Source organism: Crassostrea angulata, chromosome 7 (genome assembly GCF_025612915.1).
Source record: "Crassostrea angulata isolate pt1a10 chromosome 7, ASM2561291v2, whole genome shotgun sequence".
NCBI lineage: Eukaryota > Metazoa > Mollusca > Bivalvia > Ostreida > Ostreidae > Magallana > Magallana angulata.
In genome coordinates, this window is record NC_069117.1 from 27084643 (window position 1) to 27106594 (window position 21952).

General features: G+C 34.3%; 3 protein-coding genes across 3 annotated transcripts; 1 reads left to right on the forward strand and 2 right to left on the reverse strand.

The window, feature by feature from the left end:
- Positions 1-1016: 1016 nt before the first annotated feature.
- LOC128191443 (laminin subunit alpha-4-like) lies at positions 1017-3135 on the reverse strand. Its single transcript, XM_052863507.1, has 2 exons — positions 2953-3135; positions 1017-2234 (listed from the first exon to the last, which is right to left on the reverse strand). The coding sequence occupies exons 1-2, from the start codon at positions 3053-3055 to the stop codon at positions 1027-1029; spliced, it is 1311 nt and encodes a 436-aa protein (XP_052719467.1). The 5' UTR covers positions 3056-3135; the 3' UTR covers positions 1017-1026.
- Positions 3136-5740: 2605 nt separating this feature from the next.
- Positions 5741-15736, reverse strand: LOC128191271 (uncharacterized). Its single transcript, XM_052863354.1, has 13 exons — positions 15627-15736; positions 14516-14706; positions 14180-14237; positions 13780-13831; positions 13363-13553; positions 12487-12586; positions 8822-8830; positions 8552-8681; positions 7182-7355; positions 6566-6623; positions 6354-6405; positions 6044-6234; positions 5741-5923 (listed from the first exon to the last, which is right to left on the reverse strand). The coding sequence occupies exons 2-13, from the start codon at positions 14694-14696 to the stop codon at positions 5818-5820; spliced, it is 1302 nt and encodes a 433-aa protein (XP_052719314.1). The 5' UTR covers positions 14697-14706; positions 15627-15736; the 3' UTR covers positions 5741-5817.
- A 423-nt stretch (positions 15737-16159) lies between these two features.
- On the forward strand, positions 16160-19692 carry LOC128155397 (ankyrin repeat domain-containing protein 7-like). The gene is made up of 5 exons (XM_052817088.1): positions 16160-16273; positions 16402-16870; positions 17404-17505; positions 18446-18652; positions 19239-19692. The coding sequence occupies exons 2-5, from the start codon at positions 16519-16521 to the stop codon at positions 19496-19498; spliced, it is 921 nt and encodes a 306-aa protein (XP_052673048.1). The 5' UTR covers positions 16160-16273; positions 16402-16518; the 3' UTR covers positions 19499-19692.
- Positions 19693-21952: the final 2260 nt, after the last annotated feature.

The following is a 21952-nucleotide window of genomic DNA, read 5'->3' on the forward strand; positions in this document are numbered from 1 at the left end:
TTCGCAAGAGAGGGTAAACGGTCTGAGGCGGATGCGTTCATTGTGAGTGTATCGTACGAACGGAGATCTATCATTCATGTTATAACAGTTATTGTTCCGACATCATTAATGGGGTTCGTCCACATGTTAGTATTTTTCCTTCCAGACGACTCCGGAGAACGTGTTGGTTTCTCCGTTACAGTTCTGTTGTCACTGGCGGTCTATCAGAGCATGTTAAGTGAGGCACTTCCGAAAGCCTCGCTCCCGCAGATACCAATTATAAGCATAAAAGTTTTTGCTGACATTTTGATCAGTTTCATTATTCAGATGTGTGTCATTTTTAGTCAATACTTGTACATTAAAGAACAGAGAGGAGAAGATCTGCCCAACGTCTTAAAAAGATTCGCCCGCTGCCTTCAATGCATGGAGAGGAAACAAAAGGTTAAGGCAGACCCAATGTATTCGGACGATGAAGAAAGAGAGGGCAAAGAAAACAAGAGAAAACGATTCGGAGACGCCGTGGATATACATAGGTTCAGAAGAATTTTTAATATCGTCTGTGGTTGGATTTGTTTCGTTGCCTTGTTGGCAACAAATATTTGTCTCATTTCAATGCTCTTAGAAAAAACTACAAAAACTTAAAAATCAATGCCATGATTGATGGAATGATTTTTCTTTTGCATATTGTTATCCTGTCTTCATATGTTGCCGTTTGATTGTGATCGTTGTTGTAATCCTGTTGGAAGCAAAGTTAAATAACATTTTTTTTCTTTCGTAATTATTATAATAAAATTGCTGAAAAGACGTTGACAATTATTTACATTTGTATAATACCTCCTCGTTCGTAATAAAATACTTATTGTAAATATTTATTTCATTCAATTTATTATGTTAAAACAATAAATACTTATTTCAACATTTCAATTTTTTTAGTAGGTGCCTTTTAACAAATGTAAATAGAACACATCAATAGATGCATGTTGTTTCTTGAAATCAGACATCACTACAGCATTGAAATAAAGCCAAGTAGAAACTTTAATCTGAATCTCATTTTCGAGGTTCTGCACCCGTTTCATTAAACGGCGATAAGGCCTTCCGTGCAGTATTTGTTTGTGACACAGAATTGGAATTTTGAACACCGCTTTTACCCTCCGGTCGCTTGATAGAAGTATCTAGATGACCCTCTGTTAGTATATGCAAATCAGATGCAAGTTTTCTTGAATTCTCTGCCTGGGATACAGCGCTCGACATGTTCGAAGTCATTTTTGTTAAAGGATTTGAAATGATCGTCAAATTCCCTAACTTCTGTTCCCTTGCAGGAACTGAGTCCGGTCTTTTGTTGGATGTTCCAGGACCACCTTCCCGTAATATTTTGAGAGAATCCTCTATCTTTGGCGGTGTACTTGGCGCAACTGATGGTGTTGTTGTCGATTGATCGGAGGTCTTTGTATTGTTTCCCGTCTTCTCTGTCTCATTTGGAGCCGATTGTGAATCTTTTACAGATGTATCCAGGCCGCCTTCCACAAGAACATGTACATCAGATGCCATTTTCTTAGAAAAACTTTTCATACCGTCCGTTTGAGTTGCGTCGTTTGACGTGCCCAACGTCATTTTACTTTTGGGGTTTGAAATAATTGTCAGCTTCCTTGGTTTTTTTCCCATTCCAAAAATGGGGTCCTTCCTTATCGATTTTTCTTTCTCGTCAATCGCAATGCTGCCTTGTTTAGAAGGTTTCTCCACCTTGCAAGTCCCATCATTTCGATCACACTCTTTGCAATTGGGTGGACAAGGGTTTTCACAATGCGTTCCGTAATACCCCTTTTGGCAGCCAAAATGACAGGCTCCAGTTGTTGGACGACAAAGGCCTCTGAAGCAGTTGGGACACCTCTTTTCACAGTTCTCACCGTAAAATCCCCGAGAACATTGGACGCATTGCCCATTGTGTATACGACAAATGTAACAGTTGCGCGAGCAGTCGTCTTGGCAATGGGGTCCCCATTTGGTTGGTTTGCAGGTTGTGCAAATTCCGCTTTGTATTTCGCAAGAAAAGCAGAGGACACATTTGAAGAAACAGTGCGGACCAAACCAGCCGTCTCTACAGGAAAGACACTGCCCTGTCGCCTGCAGGCATGATGGACATGTATTCGGACAGGATTTCTGACATTTTTCACCATAGAAGCCTTTTATACATTTCCCACAAATTCCGGTACTGTTATCACATGTGTTTTCCACACAGTTCATACATTGTGTATCCGCTACAAAAAAAGCAAAAGAAGGTTTAACATATCTGGATACAACTGTTTTTATTTATCAGCATTAATAAATGTATATACATTTGGAATATGTATGCATTTTTTAAAAGCGCTCCAAGTCCGGTAAACAATCAATCTTCTTAGAGATTCAGTAAAATGTAATGAAATGCATTGAATTTCCACAAGTTTTTATCCAACGTAAAACGATAACAATGAAGTATTTTGACAGATTACGTTAATTGGCTTAAGCTTGGCGTAACACAATTGTAATTTATTCCGACGATTTGTCTTCTATTTACGTGGATGCAGATCTTGAATATACACATGGAACAAAATATTTTCGTTTTTCTTAAAGCGATAACAATTGCATTTTTATATAACCTCTTTCTTATAATCGAATAAAACCTACATATATACTTTACGTTTTAATCATAAATATGATTTTAAGTCCGGTCCTGCTATTCTAACGTTGATGCTAGATTTTTTCATTGAATTACAACTACAAATATAAGTAATTATCAGGTTGTTACATAAATATTTACTTAATTTTTTTTTTTGTTTACATACTAGAATATTGTCAACACAAAAATAAAATATTCAATTTTTTAAAAAATATATGTTACCATCATGAACGATTCTGTTACCTTTTTAGTTGCTTACAAATTAAATCCTATATTTCCCCCAATACTTTCAGACTTATTTTTTATTCAAATAGATTTACCTTTCTTCCTGTTTGGATTTCGTCTAGATTCCTCCGCTTCTTGGGTCAAGGCAAAGGCAAGGCATGCAATTACGATAAAAGTCCCATAAACTAGCCGAAACATTGTTTAAGTATTTTTGTTTCTTCCCAATGTACTAAAGAGGGAACGAGCCATTTTAACAAAGAAGTATGAATAATTAATTTTGCGTGGAAATTCGTCATCAGGCGGAATGCCCCCAAGCGGAACCAGCTTTGCATTATCAACTTGAAACCATTTGCTTGAAAATCGTTAAAGTACGCTATCATTGTGTTGTAACTCATTTATCAAATTTTATCAAACGTTAATTCTGAACACAAATCTTTACTTTATTTTTACCATGGGAAGAAAATTATTTACATTTTTGACAACAGTCTACTGAAATATCAGAGTCCTTGATGGAAATGTTATCAGTACTTATTTCGGGAATGACGCTGACAGTCTTTAAAAGGATCGGTTTTTTTTAATATGAAAAATATTTTTATGTACATGCACTTGAGTAATAGACAAATGAATAAATAGCAGAAGGGCGTGCGTATAAAAGATTACCAATGACAATACAATTTTCTGAGAGAAATTGGTGTCAATAGTGCGGTTTTTCAACATCAGGTATCTTGATTCATCTATGACATATATCTGTATATTTTTGTATAATTCTAACCTATATCTCATTACAAGACAGACTAGATGCCAATATGGACGTGCAACATCTGGCTTAGCGTTATTTATGGTGGCCTTAAAGCACATCGGAACTCCTGCTGAATATTTTTGACAACAAAATCGAATACCAAATACTAAAAATTCATACATGTATATTTTTTAAGGTTATTCATTTTTATTATACGGTTTTTGTCCTAAAACTGTTCAAAATGAATCGTAATATATTAACTATATGCAACTAGTTCATGGGATTACCATAATTTGTTAATTAATAAACTACTGGACTAAGAAACACTATACAAAGCACTGGCGTCGGAAGCAAATTGAAAGTGGGGGGGGGGGGGGGCTAGACTAATCCTCAGAAATATTGAGGAAAAAAACCTATTTCCCAAAAATCATGGAAATCCTAATCCGTAGGGGGGGGGGGGGGGTATACCTATACTTCCAAAAAAAATATCTTACCTACCAAAATTTTTTTTCCCCCCATATCATAAAATTCCTAATCGGGAGGTGGGGGTGGGGGGGGAGTGGTGGGGGGGGGGGGGGGCTAGTATGCCTATGACTCCAACTTCTCAATCTTTCAAAGTATATTCAGGAACAATTATCTTTGCTGCGAGAAAAAGTGCATGGGGGGCTGAACCCTCTATGATGCTATATCCCTAATGGTTAGGTCTAACTTTGCAAAAAAAGTGGAGGGCGCTAAGCCCCCCCCCCCCCCCCAACCCCCCTCCCCGTTCCGACGCCTATGCAAAGATACTATTCAGGTGACCAAATGTTAAATGAATCAGTCTTCAATCTTGCATTCCACTAAGTGTTACCTAGCTATAGTATCCAAATCATGTTTCTTTGCAGAAATGTGAGTACATAAGAATGCATCCGCACAAACTTTACAAGGAATTAACTTCAGCTGAAAATGTTGGTGTTTCATCAAAAGAAATTTGCGTCATATGAGATTCCAAAATCGTTCGTCAATATCGCCGGTGTACACTGTGCTAGAAAAGTCTTTAAGATTAATATCATTTTAACCACAACCACAACATTGATATCAGCATTAATCTTATGGCCATTCCCAAGTCTTATACAATTCCTTTAGTCTATGGATGAAATGGTACGGTTTTTTCCGTATTTTAATTTTTTTTCTATACAACCTACAAACTGTAGTATGAGAATCCTCACATTCTTTCACTTATTTACTTACATACAGTGCCAAGGGGGTTCGAGACATATCTTTCGTGATTTTACAATGTAGATTTAAAGAAATATGAATTTTGCAAAGGAGGAAGGGGGGGGGGGTGCTAAATGAATAATTCTAAAAATCCCAGTTCTTTGGCATAAGACTGTGTTGGTATTTTTTCGTTTGTTTTAAAATAACTTACATATAGATTACTCACACCAATTTTAGCCCGTAGTTCGTTGTACATGTACTTCTATTTATGACTATACGTGCCACGCATTTGAGAAGGAGGGTTAACGTTAAATAAAGACAAAACAACCCCATATGCTAAACTTAGTAAATCTGTAGACTGGTTAAATAAATGATCTTATTCGATTGAGGAATACTACAATTCAGCGGCTACTAGTCCTATTGATTTCCTGATTTCATTTTCAATCAGCCTATTAATTAATTCATTCATAAATTCATTATTAGTTGTTTCAAACTGATTGGTTCCTATTTGGAACTGGATCTATTCATGATCGGTTTATTTGAAAAGAAATGCATGTTCAGCGACATGCATGCATATTCTTATATATCTGAAAAATGGATACATGTAACATTGCTGTCCACAGATTTCATGGACATTTTTCATCATATCAAATGCATCTGTCTTGAAAAATTTTAAAAAAAATTATATCAATTAACTAAAATTATATTCAAGTATATTCATTGGTACAATTCAACTAAGTAATGCATAATAATCTTACTGACGATGGTTTGAAACAGCTTACGTAAACATGAGATACAGGGATTTCACCACAAAGAAATCCTCATTACTTAGATTCTCAAAATCTACAGCAGCAGTAAGACTGGTAAATAAAAGTCAAATGTAGATTTTTTTTAAAAATGAAATGTATCGCAAAGTGACTTATGCAGCACAAGACATTTCAATTCAATTGAAAACGATCTAAAATTTAATCTAGATATTTTTTCCACATATATAAAAAATGTACATGGTTAAATCATTTCTATTTTATCCGAGCACGATAGAATCCCACAATGCTGAGCTGTATGTAGAAGCCCAGTTTTCAGGAAGTAAGGTTCGGAAATTAATCGTTCGGAAGTATTCCAATCTGTGACTGCAAAATGAAAATTACATAACTGCGTGTTAGGTACTATCATATTATGATGGCATACTTATGATTATCAAATACAATATGATAAGATTTTGTGATTTTTACAGTACTCTCTGTACTTACAAATCGGGTTCAGTGTGCTTTTCTGCAGAAGCAGGGTACAGCGCTTCGTATACTCTTCCTGGCCCAGAACCATGTATTGCGTAAGCATTAAATTTGGTAACTTTGGGTGGGAAATAGGAAGCGGGTACAAAAGCACATCCTGTCCAATTACCGTTGTTAATGGACGATGTAAAGTTCAACGGAAGTTGACTCTGCGTTGGTAAATCAAAAAATAAATTTTACTATTCATAGAACTTCTAGAGGTACAGCTATCTTGTAATTTCAAAAAAAAAACTACAATAGTAGGATACTGAAATATAATATAACTTACTGTGAACATATCTCGATAGCCTTTCAGAAGTAAAACAAGGTGTTGACCGTGGCTGGAAAAAAATTATAGATCTTAATCACATGGCGTAAATTCAAAACTGTCTATATCTTTGCATAAAATAGTATTGCGTTTTCTAACTTGTCTCTAAATTTGTTTTTGGTGGTTTCAATTTACCAGATATTTAAGTAACCTTTATTACTGTAAATACTCACGGGCACAGTTCTATTTCAACATACTGGTTATTGTCGTTCAAAAAGAATGCTTCAACAACTGCAATAAAAAAATCAGACACACATTTAGAATATTTTTGGCTGGTCATCATTGCAGCTCTATAGAAAATTTCGATTTCACGGGCGACGTATGAAGACTCGAATTTTCTCGTAGATCTAGAGCTGCTCTATAGGAAATTTCGATTTCACGGGCGACGTATGAAGACTCGAATTTTCTCGTAGATCTAGAGCTGCAGTTCTGCAGATGTATATTCAACGTACCGTTTTCAAACATGAACTCGATAATACATGCAAGTCTCTTCAAAACATAAAATTTCGATTTCACGGGCGACGTATGAAGACTCGAATTTTCTCGTAGATCTAGAGCTGCAGTTCTGCAGATGTATATTCAACGTACCGTTTTCAAACATGAACTCGATAATACATGCAAGTCTCTTCAAAACAGCTATCACATTTCTTCGAAATGACCAATTGTCATGGAAAGCTTACAAGGAATTGATACCTACTGTGTGTACGAGATGGTATGATCTTAATTTATCTGTACATGTATGTTGATAATGGCTATGAATGACATGATGCCAATAGAACATAAAGTTACCTTCATAGTCCCACAGACCATTGAACGGCTGTCCTGGTTCACCCCCAGGGTTACCTGGGTCATTGAAAAAGGGGGCTTCCACTCTGATTTCTATTCCACCAGTCGCCTGTGCAAAGACCAATCGAACAGGTCGGTGATCAATGTTCGAACCATTCCACGTCTTGGTGATGGCAACTACATGTAATATGAAATTTTTAGATTTTCATACTTTTTTTCACTGCTATCGCGTAATGTCTATTTATTAAGAGTTTAAGAAATAAATATTGGGATTATCTAAAGCAAGACGATATATTGTATACTACAACATAAGATAATCTAATAGAAATGCAAAAAAATGTGATTTGAGTCATCTCAATACATGCAAGTTATTAACATAAATTAGTCATATGCAATGTTTCAGTAACATAAAATCATATGCGTATTGTTTCACACTTGATGTATTTACTAACTTGTCGCGATAGAAGAACTATAGATATATGTACAGTGTATGTACATTACATTTACAACATACCGAAAGTGCTTTTGTTGAGGTAGCATCATTTGTAATAATATATAATTGTTATACTTTCATGTTAAATACTGAAATCTGATTGGTTAAGACGCAGTTAATAATATTTACTATTACCCTCAGCGTTAGCAACGCACTTGGCAACGGGTAACATTAAAAAATGTTACTTGCACGAAAATTATGCGCGTACGGTTCGCTGTAGAATTCACGTTATTCCTATATAAAAGACATTCAGTATAACAAAATAAACAGTGCCTGTTTGGGAGGATAACAGTTGAAATTGACACCCCTCGAAAACCATTGTCAACCTCCACTTCGCGTCGGTTGACAATGGTTTTCTCGGGGTGCATGTCAATTTCAACTGTTACCCTCCCAAACAGGCACTATTTATATATTGTTACACTCTCATGTTAAATACTGAAATCTAATTGGTTAAGACGCAGTTCATAATCCGTTCTATTACCCTCAGCGTTAGCAACACACTTAGCAACGGGTAACATTAAAAATTGTTACATGCACGAAAATTATGCACGTACGGTTCGCTGTAGAATTCACGTTATTCCTATATAAAAGCAGTAAAATTTTCTTTTAAAATAAGACATTCAGTATAACAAAATAAATAGTGCCTGTTTGGGAGGATAACAGTTGAAATCGACACCCCTCGAAAACCATTGTCAACCTCCACTTCGCGTCGGTTGACAATGGTTTTCTCGGGGTGTCAATTTCAACTGTTACCCTCCCAAACAGGCACTATTTCAAGTGTTACCCTCCCAAACAGGCACTATTTATATAATATCAACTGCGTCTAAACCAATCAGATTTCAGTATTTAACATGAAAGTATAATAAAAAATGTTGGATACCTGGAATGTGAGTGGTCCGTGCCGTTACAGAATCGCTAATCCGTAGCAATACCAGGCTTAACATTGTTGATATAAAGGTCGCCATCATTGTTTTCGTTTTATCGCCAATCTTCCGACAAGCAGTGGGACACTTATACAAAACCAATTCAGAAAGATTAATTGACGTAGGGACTTTATATGTGGAGACTATATAGATGGTTATTATAGTTCATCTTAGCTGCATTAGCAGTGGACCAATTTTATGAGATATGACTGAAAGATTTTACTTACATGTCCTGTGTTTCACGTTCACATTAATTTCCGTTACCGATATGACCACGGTTTTAATTTATATAGCAAAACTAGATAAGGTGTTGAATTATACTTTTCCCCCTAGTAATGACTCCTTCATGTCACATAAACTGTTTTCAAAACAACAGGATACATCATTGTCATTTTTTACAAGATAATTAATCAGAATATCGTACGAGACCCTCGTCGGTACTAGTTCTAGTAAGATTACCTGGATTTTTTTTCAATTTGTGTTGTAATATACATTATGAACATATGGTACCGTTCTCTTCATTGACTATACATGGCACAAATAAAGAGCAGAAATCAAATATAATTATATAGAAACAGCTAGACTGAAATCTACACGCCCCGTTTATCGATTTGTCGAAATCTAGAGCGGCTGAAACTGACAGGACTGAAATTGACAAGCCCTGTTTATCGATTGGTCGCAACTTACAGCGACCAAAGAAAAATCACGGACCACGAAATAATCATGATGATGTCAGACTCAATGTCTCACAGGAGACGATTTGGCTGTTTCTTTTAGCTAAAGTACTTATGTACGTTAACAGTAATTTAGTGAATTTTACTAACTTTTCATAATCAATTCAATTTATTGTTTATGATGTTAAAGCTGAACACCGCTCGTAAATAGGCACCGTCACACAGATACCTGGTACATAATATATACATATATATAAACCCTATATATGTATATAAACCCTTCGATTTCGTTACACCCGATTGCACACCTGAACCTCGTGGCCGACATGTAGTATTCTTTTCGTGGTCTTTAGATTTTATGCATTTTTTCTTATCTTATGTTCATTTTCTGTTCGTAAATAATGCATTGACCAATTTATTTGATGTTAGTATTCTCCTGGCTTCAAAAAGTGCGTAAAATTTGATAATTTCATCGCGACCGGGTAACACGGCGAGGCAAAATGTACGTCCACACACGTGAGACCTCTACAGCGAAGTACTTTGAACTGTTTAGAGGTCTGTTCCTTATATAAGGGTTGTAGGGACAGCAGTGATTAAAGAGAAATATGGCGGACAGTGCCTATTTACGAGCGGTGTTCAGCTTTAATATAAACAATAAAATGCTTTCTTTGATGATTCATGCGGGTTATGAAGGTAACGATCATTGCAGAAAAAATTTACAAAACCCGCTAACGCGGGTTACGTTTTTTTTTCTGCAATGTCGCTACCTTCATATCCCGAATGAATCACCAAAAAGCACTTTATTGTTTAAATATACATTCTATACGTATTAAATTCTACATGTGTCTGTAAATATTTAAATGTAAATGTACTGTTGTAGACCTAGTGTACAAAATTTGATTTATTTCACGAGACTATAATTTAATTTTATTTTCTATCTAGACGACACAAAAATTGTTGAATTGACACCAGATCTTATACTTTACTACATCCAAGTATTCTATAATGAAAGAAAATTTAGTTGTTGTACTAGTAAGTGCAAAAAGATAACTATATGTAGTTACTATATTTATTTGGATGATCTTATCTCTTTGTTACCGTAGTAGATGTTCGGTTAACTAGGTCGTGGGATCAGCGAATTCATCACAGAGACAGACGTTATCGTCGATATATCTTAATTTTAATTTTTTGTAAAGCAATTCCATTGGCTAAAAAATATCGTGAGGCCTAGTTTGTATGATCCTCTTAAAATCAACTTACGTCGAAAACAAATCAGCCTGCTTAGATGACGTTACATTGATTTTTAGGGATGGTCGTATGCTTCACCGTAAATACAAACCTCACAGGGGGGTTATTATTTTTTCAAAGCTAGCAAAGTTTTAATGAGCAAAATTCAAGAAAGCAGGTTCAAAAAGTGATACTTTTCTTAACTGATTTAGATAATTATGTTTTCATCCTTATTAAGTAATATGACAATACATTGTAAGAAAATACAACGTAAGGTCATACGTAGTAAATGACATATCTGTTTTGGGGTCCTGAATTCTTTTTTATAATAAACAAACACACTTTAAGGTCAAGATCTATAAATAGTAAATGAAAGGAGCCTACTGGTTTATGAAATTCTAGATATACACTATTTTTTTCAATAATGCTTTGCAACAATAGCTTTGTTTGAAAAGGTGTATTGAGTCTTTTGGTAAACACGATGAAAAATCAGATTCTTTGTTTTTAATTTCTAATACCTTATTTTAAAATAGAATAGAATGCAACAAAAGTCTTTATTTAGGACTACTTTTATGTTAAAGAAAACATCTTACTTGAAACCTTTCCAAGTCCACCGATTTCAAGGAAAACGTACCTTAGTATATGTGTAATTTGGAATGTCTAAAACACTATTCAAAACCATATTATGCAGACTTCTTTTTTGTGAAAATTGATAGAATGGTTACCCTTATGTTCTGTTATATTTTCAATGAAATTACAAAACCTCGCGAAATAATAAAAAACCCGTCATATAAATTTTGACGTCATAGCTAAGATATCATGAGAAGTTGGTGTTGCGTCATAATGAAAATCTGTGAGCTATCTCCCTGTAACGGGAAAAAGATTAATCGAATCAGTTATGACATCATAATGGTTCTGGCGATGTTAAAAAAACAACTAAGAACACAATTCCAAGTGACGAAGGAATCAAAGACCGAAGACGTCACAATTATCCACTGTGACGTCACGACGTTTGTTGTTAGCTTCATAGACAGCAAAGATGGCAAAGCGGTGTTTTCAGATAGCAGCTACTATTACTACAGCACTCTGTGCACCTTTACCTGCAGCAGAGGGTGATACTGTAACAAGATGGCCCCAGCAGGAGAACGAGAGTTGCTCTGGATTGTATATGTTTTACGCAGGATTTCTGCTGGTCTTATTTTTAGCAGGTCTCATTGGCTGGAAATGTTCGAGACTCAAAAAAGATAAGAATGAACAGGAGATCTACGAATCACCTACTATGCATGACATCAATGAAGAAATCATCTCCATTCATATTATCACCAACGACAGCAGCAGTGTGGTCGGCGATTGAAAGTCTGGCAAACTTTACAAGAAGAGGAAATTTTAAAGAAAAGGTTGGTGGCACTCACATGCTACATGTACGTGTGAAGGGAAAAAGGCGGACGGTCTTTATCATTGAGAACAGTCAGTACATGTATTATATAATGTAGAAGAATCGGAATTGCTGGATCTTTCCCAAAACCATATATCAAATGTTACTATGAGCTTGAAGTTTCCCGAAACAGAAGTGTGAAAATTCAAATTTTGTGAAATTCGGATCCTTGACTTACAAAAAACTGTGATCGAATCAATTTTTTTTCAATCATCTGTGTATTTCAGCTTGTTCAGCATGTTAATAAATTAATATCAAAGATTGATGGATATTTAACTTTTATTTCAATTGGATTTTGAGATCAGAACAATGTACGTGTTGCTAAGTGAGGGTAATTTAAAAAAAAATAAATAGAAAACAAAATGATATACATGTTAAATATTGAAAAGTTTGATAATTCAAATATCATTAAATATACATTAATGAGCTTTAATATCAATACTAAATGATCGTATGATACGTGTATTTTTCAACAGCTAATGATGTTTGTATTTCACATGTAGAATAGATCAACATTAAATGAACATTCTAAATTGCACAAATCCGGAAAAGTTCATTTTAAGACGGATTCCCATTCTTTAGACTGGTAATCCGGTGCCCAGTTTTGCGGAAGGAGAGTCCGGAAGTCAATCCTTTGGAAATACTCTAGTCTGTGACTATAAAATAAAAACCATTTTCAGCAGTTTCATCAATATTGCGATATGTTGATTGCTGAAAAAGATGGTGGAAGGGGGAGATATTGCGCAAATGTCTATTTGATTTATTTGAAAAATACAATTTCAAATTTGATTTTTTTAAATGAATATAATTTAAATAAAATATATAATACTCTATTTGATAATGGTATAATACTGTGTACAAGTTAACAAAAGCACATTTTCTAACTATATTCACTGAACATATTCAAGAGTTAAAAATTCATTACTGTTAAATATACATTGTTTATCCACCCATCTTCTTTACTTATGGCAGTACATAAATAGTAAGTTTGTTTGATGTATATTTGTATGATATTTTGTATTTACCGCCACCCGGTAACATTGTCGTTTACAAACGACATCATAACAATTCTACGAACACCAATAAGTATATTAATATGGATATCATTATCTGGAATCATTTTCAAAATATATATATATATATATATATATATATATATATATATATATATATATATATATATATATATATATATAAATATAAAATGTGCATGTAAAGAGGTGACGATAAGTTTGATAGTAACTTATTTGTTTTCAGTTTTGATTTCGGCCCATGGTTTAATCAAATATAGGTCAAGTGTGTTTGAACAGAAAATAGTTTTAAAAAAGGACATAGAAACCTGCAACAGAACTTATATAATTAGATACGTGTATATATATGTACGTGAATTAACAAACAGGATTTGTACTTGTGTTAAATGTCAGCGACTTACAAATCGGGATCGGTGTGGCTGCCTTCTGGTGCTGGATATAGAGCCTCGTACGTTCTTGAAGATCCTGAACCATGTATTGCGTAAGCATTAAACTTAGAAACATTAGGCGGAAAATATGACAAAGGAATCGTAGCAGTTCCTTCCCATGTGTCCCCGCCTATGGATGAGGTATATTTCAAAGGCAGCAAGTCCTGTTGTCAGAAAAGCAAATATCAATTGAGAACATATTTTGGTTAAATGTCAAAAATATTGCAATCTAATAAAAATTATGTTTGTAAATCCGCTCTTCTACGATATGTACGCTAAACAATTGTAACGATCGTGTGTGAGCGGATATTTTAAATTAGTATCTAATCTTAATAAGACTGAAAATATTCAAGCTGATATTTCTCATTTTATATGTGTACGTGTACTTACAGCAAAGGGTTGCCTGTAGCCCTTCAATAGCAATACAATGTGCTGCCCATGTCTAATAAATGATGGAATCTGATATATCATAATAAACTCATAACTCTACATGTGGGCACGTAGCATCGTTTTTATGAAAGTGGAGTGGCCAAAGTTGAGGATGATTTGAATTGTACACATACGTTATGATTCTCTTCATAAAAATGTGTCTATAAAAGGGTATTGGTACTTTTTTTTTGAAAAGCGGAGGGGCCTGCCCGCTCTCATCCCCCACCCCTGTTGCTACGTGCCTGGCATCATGAAAGTGCAGTGTAAAGAATCAAAATGGCTTGAACAGTGTACATGTAAATGTATGCAGATACATAAAACACGTTTTATCACATGTGTATTTATGGGACACAGTACTCACGGACAGAGCTCAACCTCCAAATACTGATTGTCGTCATTTAGAAAAAATGCCTCAACCACTGAAACGTATGTTTGAATTTAACGATTACATAACTGTTTGAATATTAAAAAAAAATATTTCTTATGAATTCTTCATATGCATGAGTTAAAGAAATTATATGAATCTTCAAAACTCGATATCAAAGAAACCGTAAACGAGCAATTGAATCATACTATTTAAAACAATTAAATAAAACATTCTCTGAAAGCAGATTTCACATAAGGCTAATTCCATACTCTTTCTAAAACTGCTAATTTAAAGGGTGTTTCCTTCACCGATGAAATGTACAAGTTTTACCTTCATAGTCCCACAGATTTTGAAATGGTTGACCAGGCTCTCCTCCGGGATTTCCTGGGTCGTTGAAAAAGGGGGCTTTCACTCTCATTTCAAGTCCATCTTTGTCTGCCTTGAAAGAGAGCTGTACAGGTGGATGATCAAGGTTTCTACTATTCCAGGTTTTCGTTATTTCAAACTGCATGTTTTAGAACCTGCAAAAAAGAGATCCTTATTTTTTAACTTTTTATACTGTCTTCTGAACCCATGGATCCGTTACACTGCTTTCAACCGTCGGAAATCACGGGTTTTCATTCCGTTACACTGCTTTCAGCTGTTAAATTAAGAAATAAAGTACGAGTTATCGTGAATGTTGCAGAATAACCTCCGAGGTTGAGAAATGTTGTTTTGAAATATAAAAGCCGAGGCGTTAGCCGAAGCTTTTATATTTTAAACAACATTTCGAGACCGAGGAGGTTATCCTGCAATATTCACAAAAACAAGAACTTTATGTCTATTCTACTAACAGCCCAGTATTTCTACAGATCGTTTCTCCTGTTGAGAGACGATTTCTTGAGAATACAGTCAAAATGCATGTAAAATAGACCATACGTTTTATCATTTGTTATAATGAATCGTAAGGCTAATTTTAATTAGACTACTTGAGAATATTAGGCGTAGTTATAACATTTGCTAAAATTCAGAATTTTGTAAGCTAAGAGATCTAGCATACGGTCCGTCAACTCGAATTTCCCGAGCCTGTGGGCTACAATTCCTGCAGCATGTATAGTATGTATATTAAGTAAATTTCAAAATTAAATCCAAAATCCATATGGCACGCCGGAGAGACCAGCTGATGTGCAGCATCATAGGAGTTTGAATTTTTATCAACAAAGCCAAAAAACTTACTTTATTGACTGACCCATGAGCTATACGCATAGCTCATGGGTCAGTCAATAAAGTAAGTTTTTTGGCTTTATTGATAAAAATTCAAACTCCTGTGGCAGCATGTACGCCCCACATGTTGAACTTCCGATTACCATGTACTGACTAAAAGTTTTTTGTACTCTTCATATATTATATAATAACATGTGAATAACATATATATGGTCTTCTTATTTTCTTTGACAGTTACCAAAATGTATGGCCCTGAGGCGTCCTTTATGGCTTTAATGTCTTAGTTGGTTCAATGTGGCTGGTTCTGTTCAGCTGCGAAAAATAATAATAAATCGAGATCGGCCTACACGATTTTTTTAAAAATTGGGTTTAGAGCACTTGTACATCAAAATATTCGCTTTGGAGCGGATCCAAGAATTGCATTTTTTCCTTTTTCTTACATGTACATGGTCATCGATTGGTATAAATATTATTCAGTTTTTAGAACACATCCGGAATATGTATAATTATGTTGTAATAGAGCTGTAGGTGATTTTCATAATAATTTATAATTATGATAAGAATTTTCAAACTTTAAGATTTTAATTCAATTATAATTGGTATAAAAAACAAAAACAATTAAACATAGTTACCTTGTTCATTCCAATTGTTTTTTCTTCTTTTTAAATTTAGTAGCATTCCCACTTTCTTTGTCATTCATGTTGTTGTTTTAACAATGAATTGCTGGTGCTTTAAATAATCCTCTTATTCCAATCCTTTTACATGAATTGGAAACCACTCCGTGTGGTTATTTGGAACTTACCAGAGGTCATGCAGTAAATAATATAAAATGCATAATTTAGTATAATTGATGTAAATGTGATATTATATTTTACTAGCATTCAGGTAACTCTCTCTCTCTCTCTCTCTCTCTCTCTCTCTCTCTCTCTCTCTCTCTCTCTCTCTCTCTCTCTCTCTCTCTCTCCTTTGAAACGCAACCAATTTGATTAATTTAACGTTTATGTTAATTACAGTTTTCCGATTTTTCATGAACAATATTTGAATAGAAGATTTATGGAGAAATGTCAATTCCAAAAAGACTTAAATCAGGGACAACAAAATGAAATCTATGCATTTTTCTCTCATCTATCATGAACACTCGTCGGAAAAGTGTGGCATTGCAGATCCCTGATTTCTCAAAGGGATCAAAGGCTAAAGACAAGGACGAAGTCAGTATATGGACCATTGTCTCTACAGGCAATGCTGAGGGTTTGCGACAATTCATCAAAGCCAATGGACATGCCAGTCTCAGCAAAAGAACAGGCAACTTCCGCTCTCCGTTGGGACTTGCTGTGTATCTTGAAAATCCGGAACTGGTACAAATAATGCTTGAATGTGATCCGAAACCGGATGTGAATATCGCGGATAAAAATGGAAACACGCCTCTCCATGAGGCGGTGGAACGGGGTTATTTACAAATAGTTAAACAACTCGTGAACACAGGTACCCTTTTTCTCTTTCTTTCATTCTCTTTTTCTATCTCTCTCCACCTCATCCATTGGTTTACATATACATGTACATGTGTATTGTCTCTCTCTGACCAAAAGTATATAATTAAATGCTACAAACAAACTTGAAATTTCCATATATATAGAAGCTTTAATGTAAAAGGTTTGAGATCATCAGCTTTCTGGGTTTCAATTTTAAAGACAATTCTCCTGGTTTATTATTTCCTAATAATATGTTCATGTATCTCACTTTAAAAGGGGATCGGATCATTTATTTTACATGTAACAGATCTAGACTTCATTACTTCAGATCCCTTAATCCAGGGATATTTTCTGTTAAGTTGTGTTGATGTTGGCACAGTGGTTCATGTTTGGACAGACACGAAAATGTGAACAGTTAACCACGATTTCGTCGTCGACGACAGACGCCGGTCGAACAGAAAAGAAAACCCCACTTCAGCCTTTACTTCAGATGAGTTAAATCTCATTCAGACACATTAAAGTCACTTTTCTTTATTTTAAAACCAGGGTTGTGCAAATTGGAATTGAAAAACCCGCAAGGATACACACCTTTAATGACTGCTGTTTACCATGACTATGAGGAGATAGCAGAATCGCTTATCATTGCAGGTACATGTAATTTAGTTCATGTACTATGTCACAACTCAATGGTAAGCCGTATTTTTTTTTTAATAGACGATGAAATTGACTGCAACTGTCTTATTAATTATATATTTCACAATATCTATGATGTATAACAGAGTAATTTAAGTCGTAAAATATTGACCTACGAGTCATGAATTCGAAACCAGCTGGGAATTAAATGTATAATCAATTTTTACATTTCTATCAAATTTCAAAATGCAATTTTTGGTCAAGTATTAAGCAAATTTTGAAAATTTATGTATTTTGGATATAGTGTACATGTTCCCTCATCCACATTAACTTTTAATTTTTAAATCCTTTATAGTTTTAATTATGCTAAGGAATTTGTGGTTCATAGTGGTTCATATAGTAATAATTAAATATCATGCTGAATTTGCTTCACATTTGACAGATTGACATGTTAAAAACACATGTATTGTTTATTATGAAACCCCACGTTAACGTTAACTTATACAGAGTAAGTTCAAAATGAAGCAAAATCTATCTCTCTCGTTTGAAAGTAAAACAAAAAACTAAACGATTTAGCCACAATCCCACAGCGGTAAAAAAAAAAAAAAACAAGAACAACATTTTCCAAAAAGCATATTCACAATGAAATTGAAGTTTCGTCACAGCGAAGTTTTATCATTTATTTAAATTCGTTATTTTGCCCAGATCTGCAAGTTATTAGATAGCAATCTCTGAAGAAATCGTAAGAAAATTGGGGAGAACACAAATGCATGAAGATTTCTTTTTTCAATTAATTACTAGCAATTCTTTAAAAATGAGTAATTTTGTTAAAAACGAGATATATTCTAAGGATAAGGAATTAACTGTTGTAAATTAGACCTAGTCTATATGTTTATATATACATATTTAACAAGTATATGGCCCTGTTTCTATATACTAGTATATATATTATCAGGTGCAGACGTCGACGCGTCCGGAGCTAAGGGAAGAACAATTCTATTTATAGCAGTGTTGGAGAGCAGTCTGAATTGTATGGAGCTCCTGCTGAAGAATGGCTGTAAAACGAACGTCAGGGACAACCATGGCTTCACCATCCTTAAAACCATTTTCAAAACTAACTCCATCATCAAAGCTGAGGCAATCAAACTACTTCAAAAATTCGGTCAGTTCGTACTTCTGTGATATATGCATGTGGTTTTTACTTTCTTGAAAATTCATGCGGCATAAAAAGTGTCACTGAGATATGCAAGTAATGTTTATATCAGGCATACAATAAAAAATAAACTGAGCACTAGTAAGTATAATGCTAAAAAAGTTTGCAAGTTGCTTTTCAAAAATCCGATTCCTACTACATTTTTGAAGAACATACAATTTAGTATACACTTCATTATGAATTCATGAAGAAAACATTATATGTATATATTTCTTCATCCCCACTATGTGTATCTTGTGTATCTCATTTTTCAAATACTCTTTTGTTTGATAAAGTACATGACAGTTATGTACATGTATATTGGTAAGAACATGTTGAAAGAAACGTCTGTGATGTCCACTAAAGAACGAAGGTTATGGAGTTAAAAGTTTACAATGAAACGCAATGCATACACACGATTACCCTGAATTAAATACTTAGTCTAGTATAGAGTCATGCTGTACATTTTGTATTTTCTGCTACCCGGTAAATTCAAAGTTTACAAAAGACCATTCACAGAATGAATACTTGATAGAGTTTTTTTAATTAATCACAGAGTATAGCATTGACTATGACCGGCATTACTTGGAAGAGATGGTAAAAAAAAGTCGGGACCCACAAGACAAAGTGTACGCCGAAATGTTGTTGCAGAAAAAGTCTATTAAGGAGGCATGTCAGAATCCTTTTTCTAATGGTGGGTGGAGCCGCCGGAATTCCGCAGCAACCAGACGCATCTCTAATGTCAGCGAGATCTCCCTGTCCTTTATTTACGGAAAACAACTGTCAATCACAGATATTGAGGAATGTGAACCTTAAAATGCAGTGGCTATTGTGTATTTGTATTATATTGTGCATACACTATGAAAAACATTTTTTATAAGAATATTTAGGTATGTTCGCATTTTTCATTTGTCACATTGTTAAAGAGAATTACGCCGACACAGAGAGGAGGGGTTGTCGGATAATTATTACTCTTGATTAAATTTCTATATTTTTGCCTAGGCATGCCACTTTGTGTGTGTGTGGGTTTTTTTATGTTTTTTTTTTGTTTTTTTTTTTTGTTTTTTTTTGTTTTTTTTTTGGGGGGGGGGGGGGGGGGGTTGGGGCATCAAGAGACTTCATTTCGTAAGGAGATAGATTCAGAATTCACAAGGATGTGCATGTATGTGTAATCTTTCGAAACAAAATATCTTCACTTCAGGTTATTATATATGAATATGGCACTGATCAGAACTATTCGCTATTCGAATAGTTATAGTGAAAAGCGAATAGAACTCCAACTTTTGAATGCCTATGAATACATTCAGTGTATATTTCCCCATATATTTGCATTGGGAATCTGCGACGTTCATTTTCCTTTGCTAATTCATGCGCCATGAGCACAAATATAAACGTCATCACGCGTTTTGAGCGTATTTATTATTGTAAGATTAAATGAAACGTTCAGATTTACATAACCAATCTGATATGATCTAATCGAAAATAATCATTAAATCATATATTATCTATTCGTCAATAAAAAAGTTTTTTTTCAACAAAGTTTTTTTAGTCCCGAAGCGAACTAAATAACATGTTGAAAGGGCATGGTCACAGTTTTGGTTGAATTTTTTTTTTCGTTTATAATGTGTACAATTCTTCCGAAAGATATACTCATAGTCAACCAACATTTGAGAGTCAGTCGTCGAGTTATAAGCGAGATACAGAGCTTACGGTTCTTTGTTATGTAACCAAATGTCCAAATCTCATTTCATGTTTCTGTATAAATTTTGAAAATTCCTATTTCAGGCTTAAAATGAATGTTACAAACGCTAGCACTGATGTAAATGTTAAAAAAAAAGGCAGATAGAAAAATCAGATTATATATATAGCACGTTTTTTCCTTAATTTTCTAATCATAGTACTTACATTAGTATATAATAAATAATTTTCAAACTAACACTTTGCTGTACTAATTATACAGGTAGATATTTAAGATAGCAGAGTGTAAAACCACGGATATGTAGAAATAAGGAACTATTTGATGCGTGTATTATATAGGATCAAGACATTTCCGGAAGGATCTTTTCTAGGAGTATATACAGAGAGAGTGCATGAACATCTTATGCAGTGCCCAGACTCTTAAACGATCTTGTTCCGTAATGCACTTAGCCTTCGCCTACCTGTAATGGATTGTTTATGTTAAATACGCGGATATAACATTCATACTTTTTTGTTCTTTTTTAAATTTTGGATGTACATATATACTCCTAGGAATTGATCAACGCTGTTTTAATCAAAGGTAAATCATATTTATCACTTTAAAAAGAATTAGAATTTTTATAAACTAAGAGTAAATTGATAGCCGCCGCATATTGCAAATGAACACTGGAATACACATTCTTAAACTAAATACCCCCCCCCCAAAAAAAAACCAACCCAAAATAAAAAAAAAAACAGTGTTCATTTGCAATATGCAACATTCAATTTTTTCTTGGTTTATAAAAGGGTTATAAAACAGCTAGAACATGAAAAAAATTCTGGGGAAAAGTTGGCACTTTTGCACTATTTACATGTAAGGTGCATTCCAAAAAGTTCAAATCTATATTTAAAAACTCTTAGAGATGATAAATAAACAGCAACGTTATAAAGTTCTCTGGGACAGTACATCTTAATTCGTTAAAAGTTGACACATTAATGAACGTTGTTGAGACAAAACAATTAACATACAGGTTATCGTTTATAGGCAATGTCTTCCAGAAGTTAGTTCTAGAGAAATTCATATTCCGATACCACTTTGAATGTCTTTATGATAGAGTTGATCACCCCTGACCGTATTTGATCTCATCATAACAATCAAAGAATTATTCCCTCTTAGGTTTATCTATGTACTAGACTTTGACCCGTGCGTGCACAGGTTGATATTGCATATTATGTCGAGCATTTTTAATTACGAAATAGATACATCAAATTTGCACACCATTTTGACATTCAGAACTCTGGAAATTTTTGATATCAAACGCACTGAGTTAAAATTATCTCCCGTATTTCCTTTGATGAACAGAATATATAGCAATTTCTTAATGAAAATTTACACGTTTTTGTATTATCGTTTTTGATTTTATCCATGCAAATATGATATTGTGGAAACAAACTAGAGAGCATCCCGTGATTTAGTGTGAATGTAATGCGCATGCGCAAGATTGTAAAATCCGAAAAAATTCAGACGATTTCCGGATTTTTAAAGGAATTTTCGTTGATTATTAATTAGCGAAGCCTGATTGAGAAAAACAA

Excerpts from the sequence above, each read along its gene's own strand:
- LOC128191443 (XM_052863507.1), bottom strand. The coding sequence starts at position 3,055 with ATGTTTCGGCTAGTTTATGGGACTTTTATCGTAATTGCATGCCTTGCC. Across the intron at positions 2,235-2,952 it reads AAATCCAAACAGGAAGAAAG|CGGATACACAATGTATGAAC; the intron begins GTAAATCTATTT and ends CTTTTTTTGTAG.
- LOC128155397 (XM_052817088.1), top strand. The coding sequence starts at position 16,519 with ATGAACACTCGTCGGAAAAGTGTGGCATTGCAGATCCCTGATTTCTCA. Across the intron at positions 17,506-18,445 it reads AGAATCGCTTATCATTGCAG|GTGCAGACGTCGACGCGTCC; the intron begins GTACATGTAATT and ends ATATATTATCAG. Across the intron at positions 18,653-19,238 it reads CAAACTACTTCAAAAATTCG|AGTATAGCATTGACTATGAC; the intron begins GTCAGTTCGTAC and ends AATTAATCACAG.
- LOC128191271 (XM_052863354.1), bottom strand. The coding sequence starts at position 14,696 with ATGCAGTTTGAAATAACGAAAACCTGGAATAGTAGAAACCTTGATCAT. Across the intron at positions 13,832-14,179 it reads TTGGAGGTTGAGCTCTGTCC|ACATGGGCAGCACATTGTAT; the intron begins GTGAGTACTGTG and ends ATCATTTATTAG. Across the intron at positions 6,406-6,565 it reads GTTGAAATAGAACTGTGCCC|CCACGGTCAACACCTTGTTT; the intron begins GTGAGTATTTAC and ends ATTTTTTTCCAG.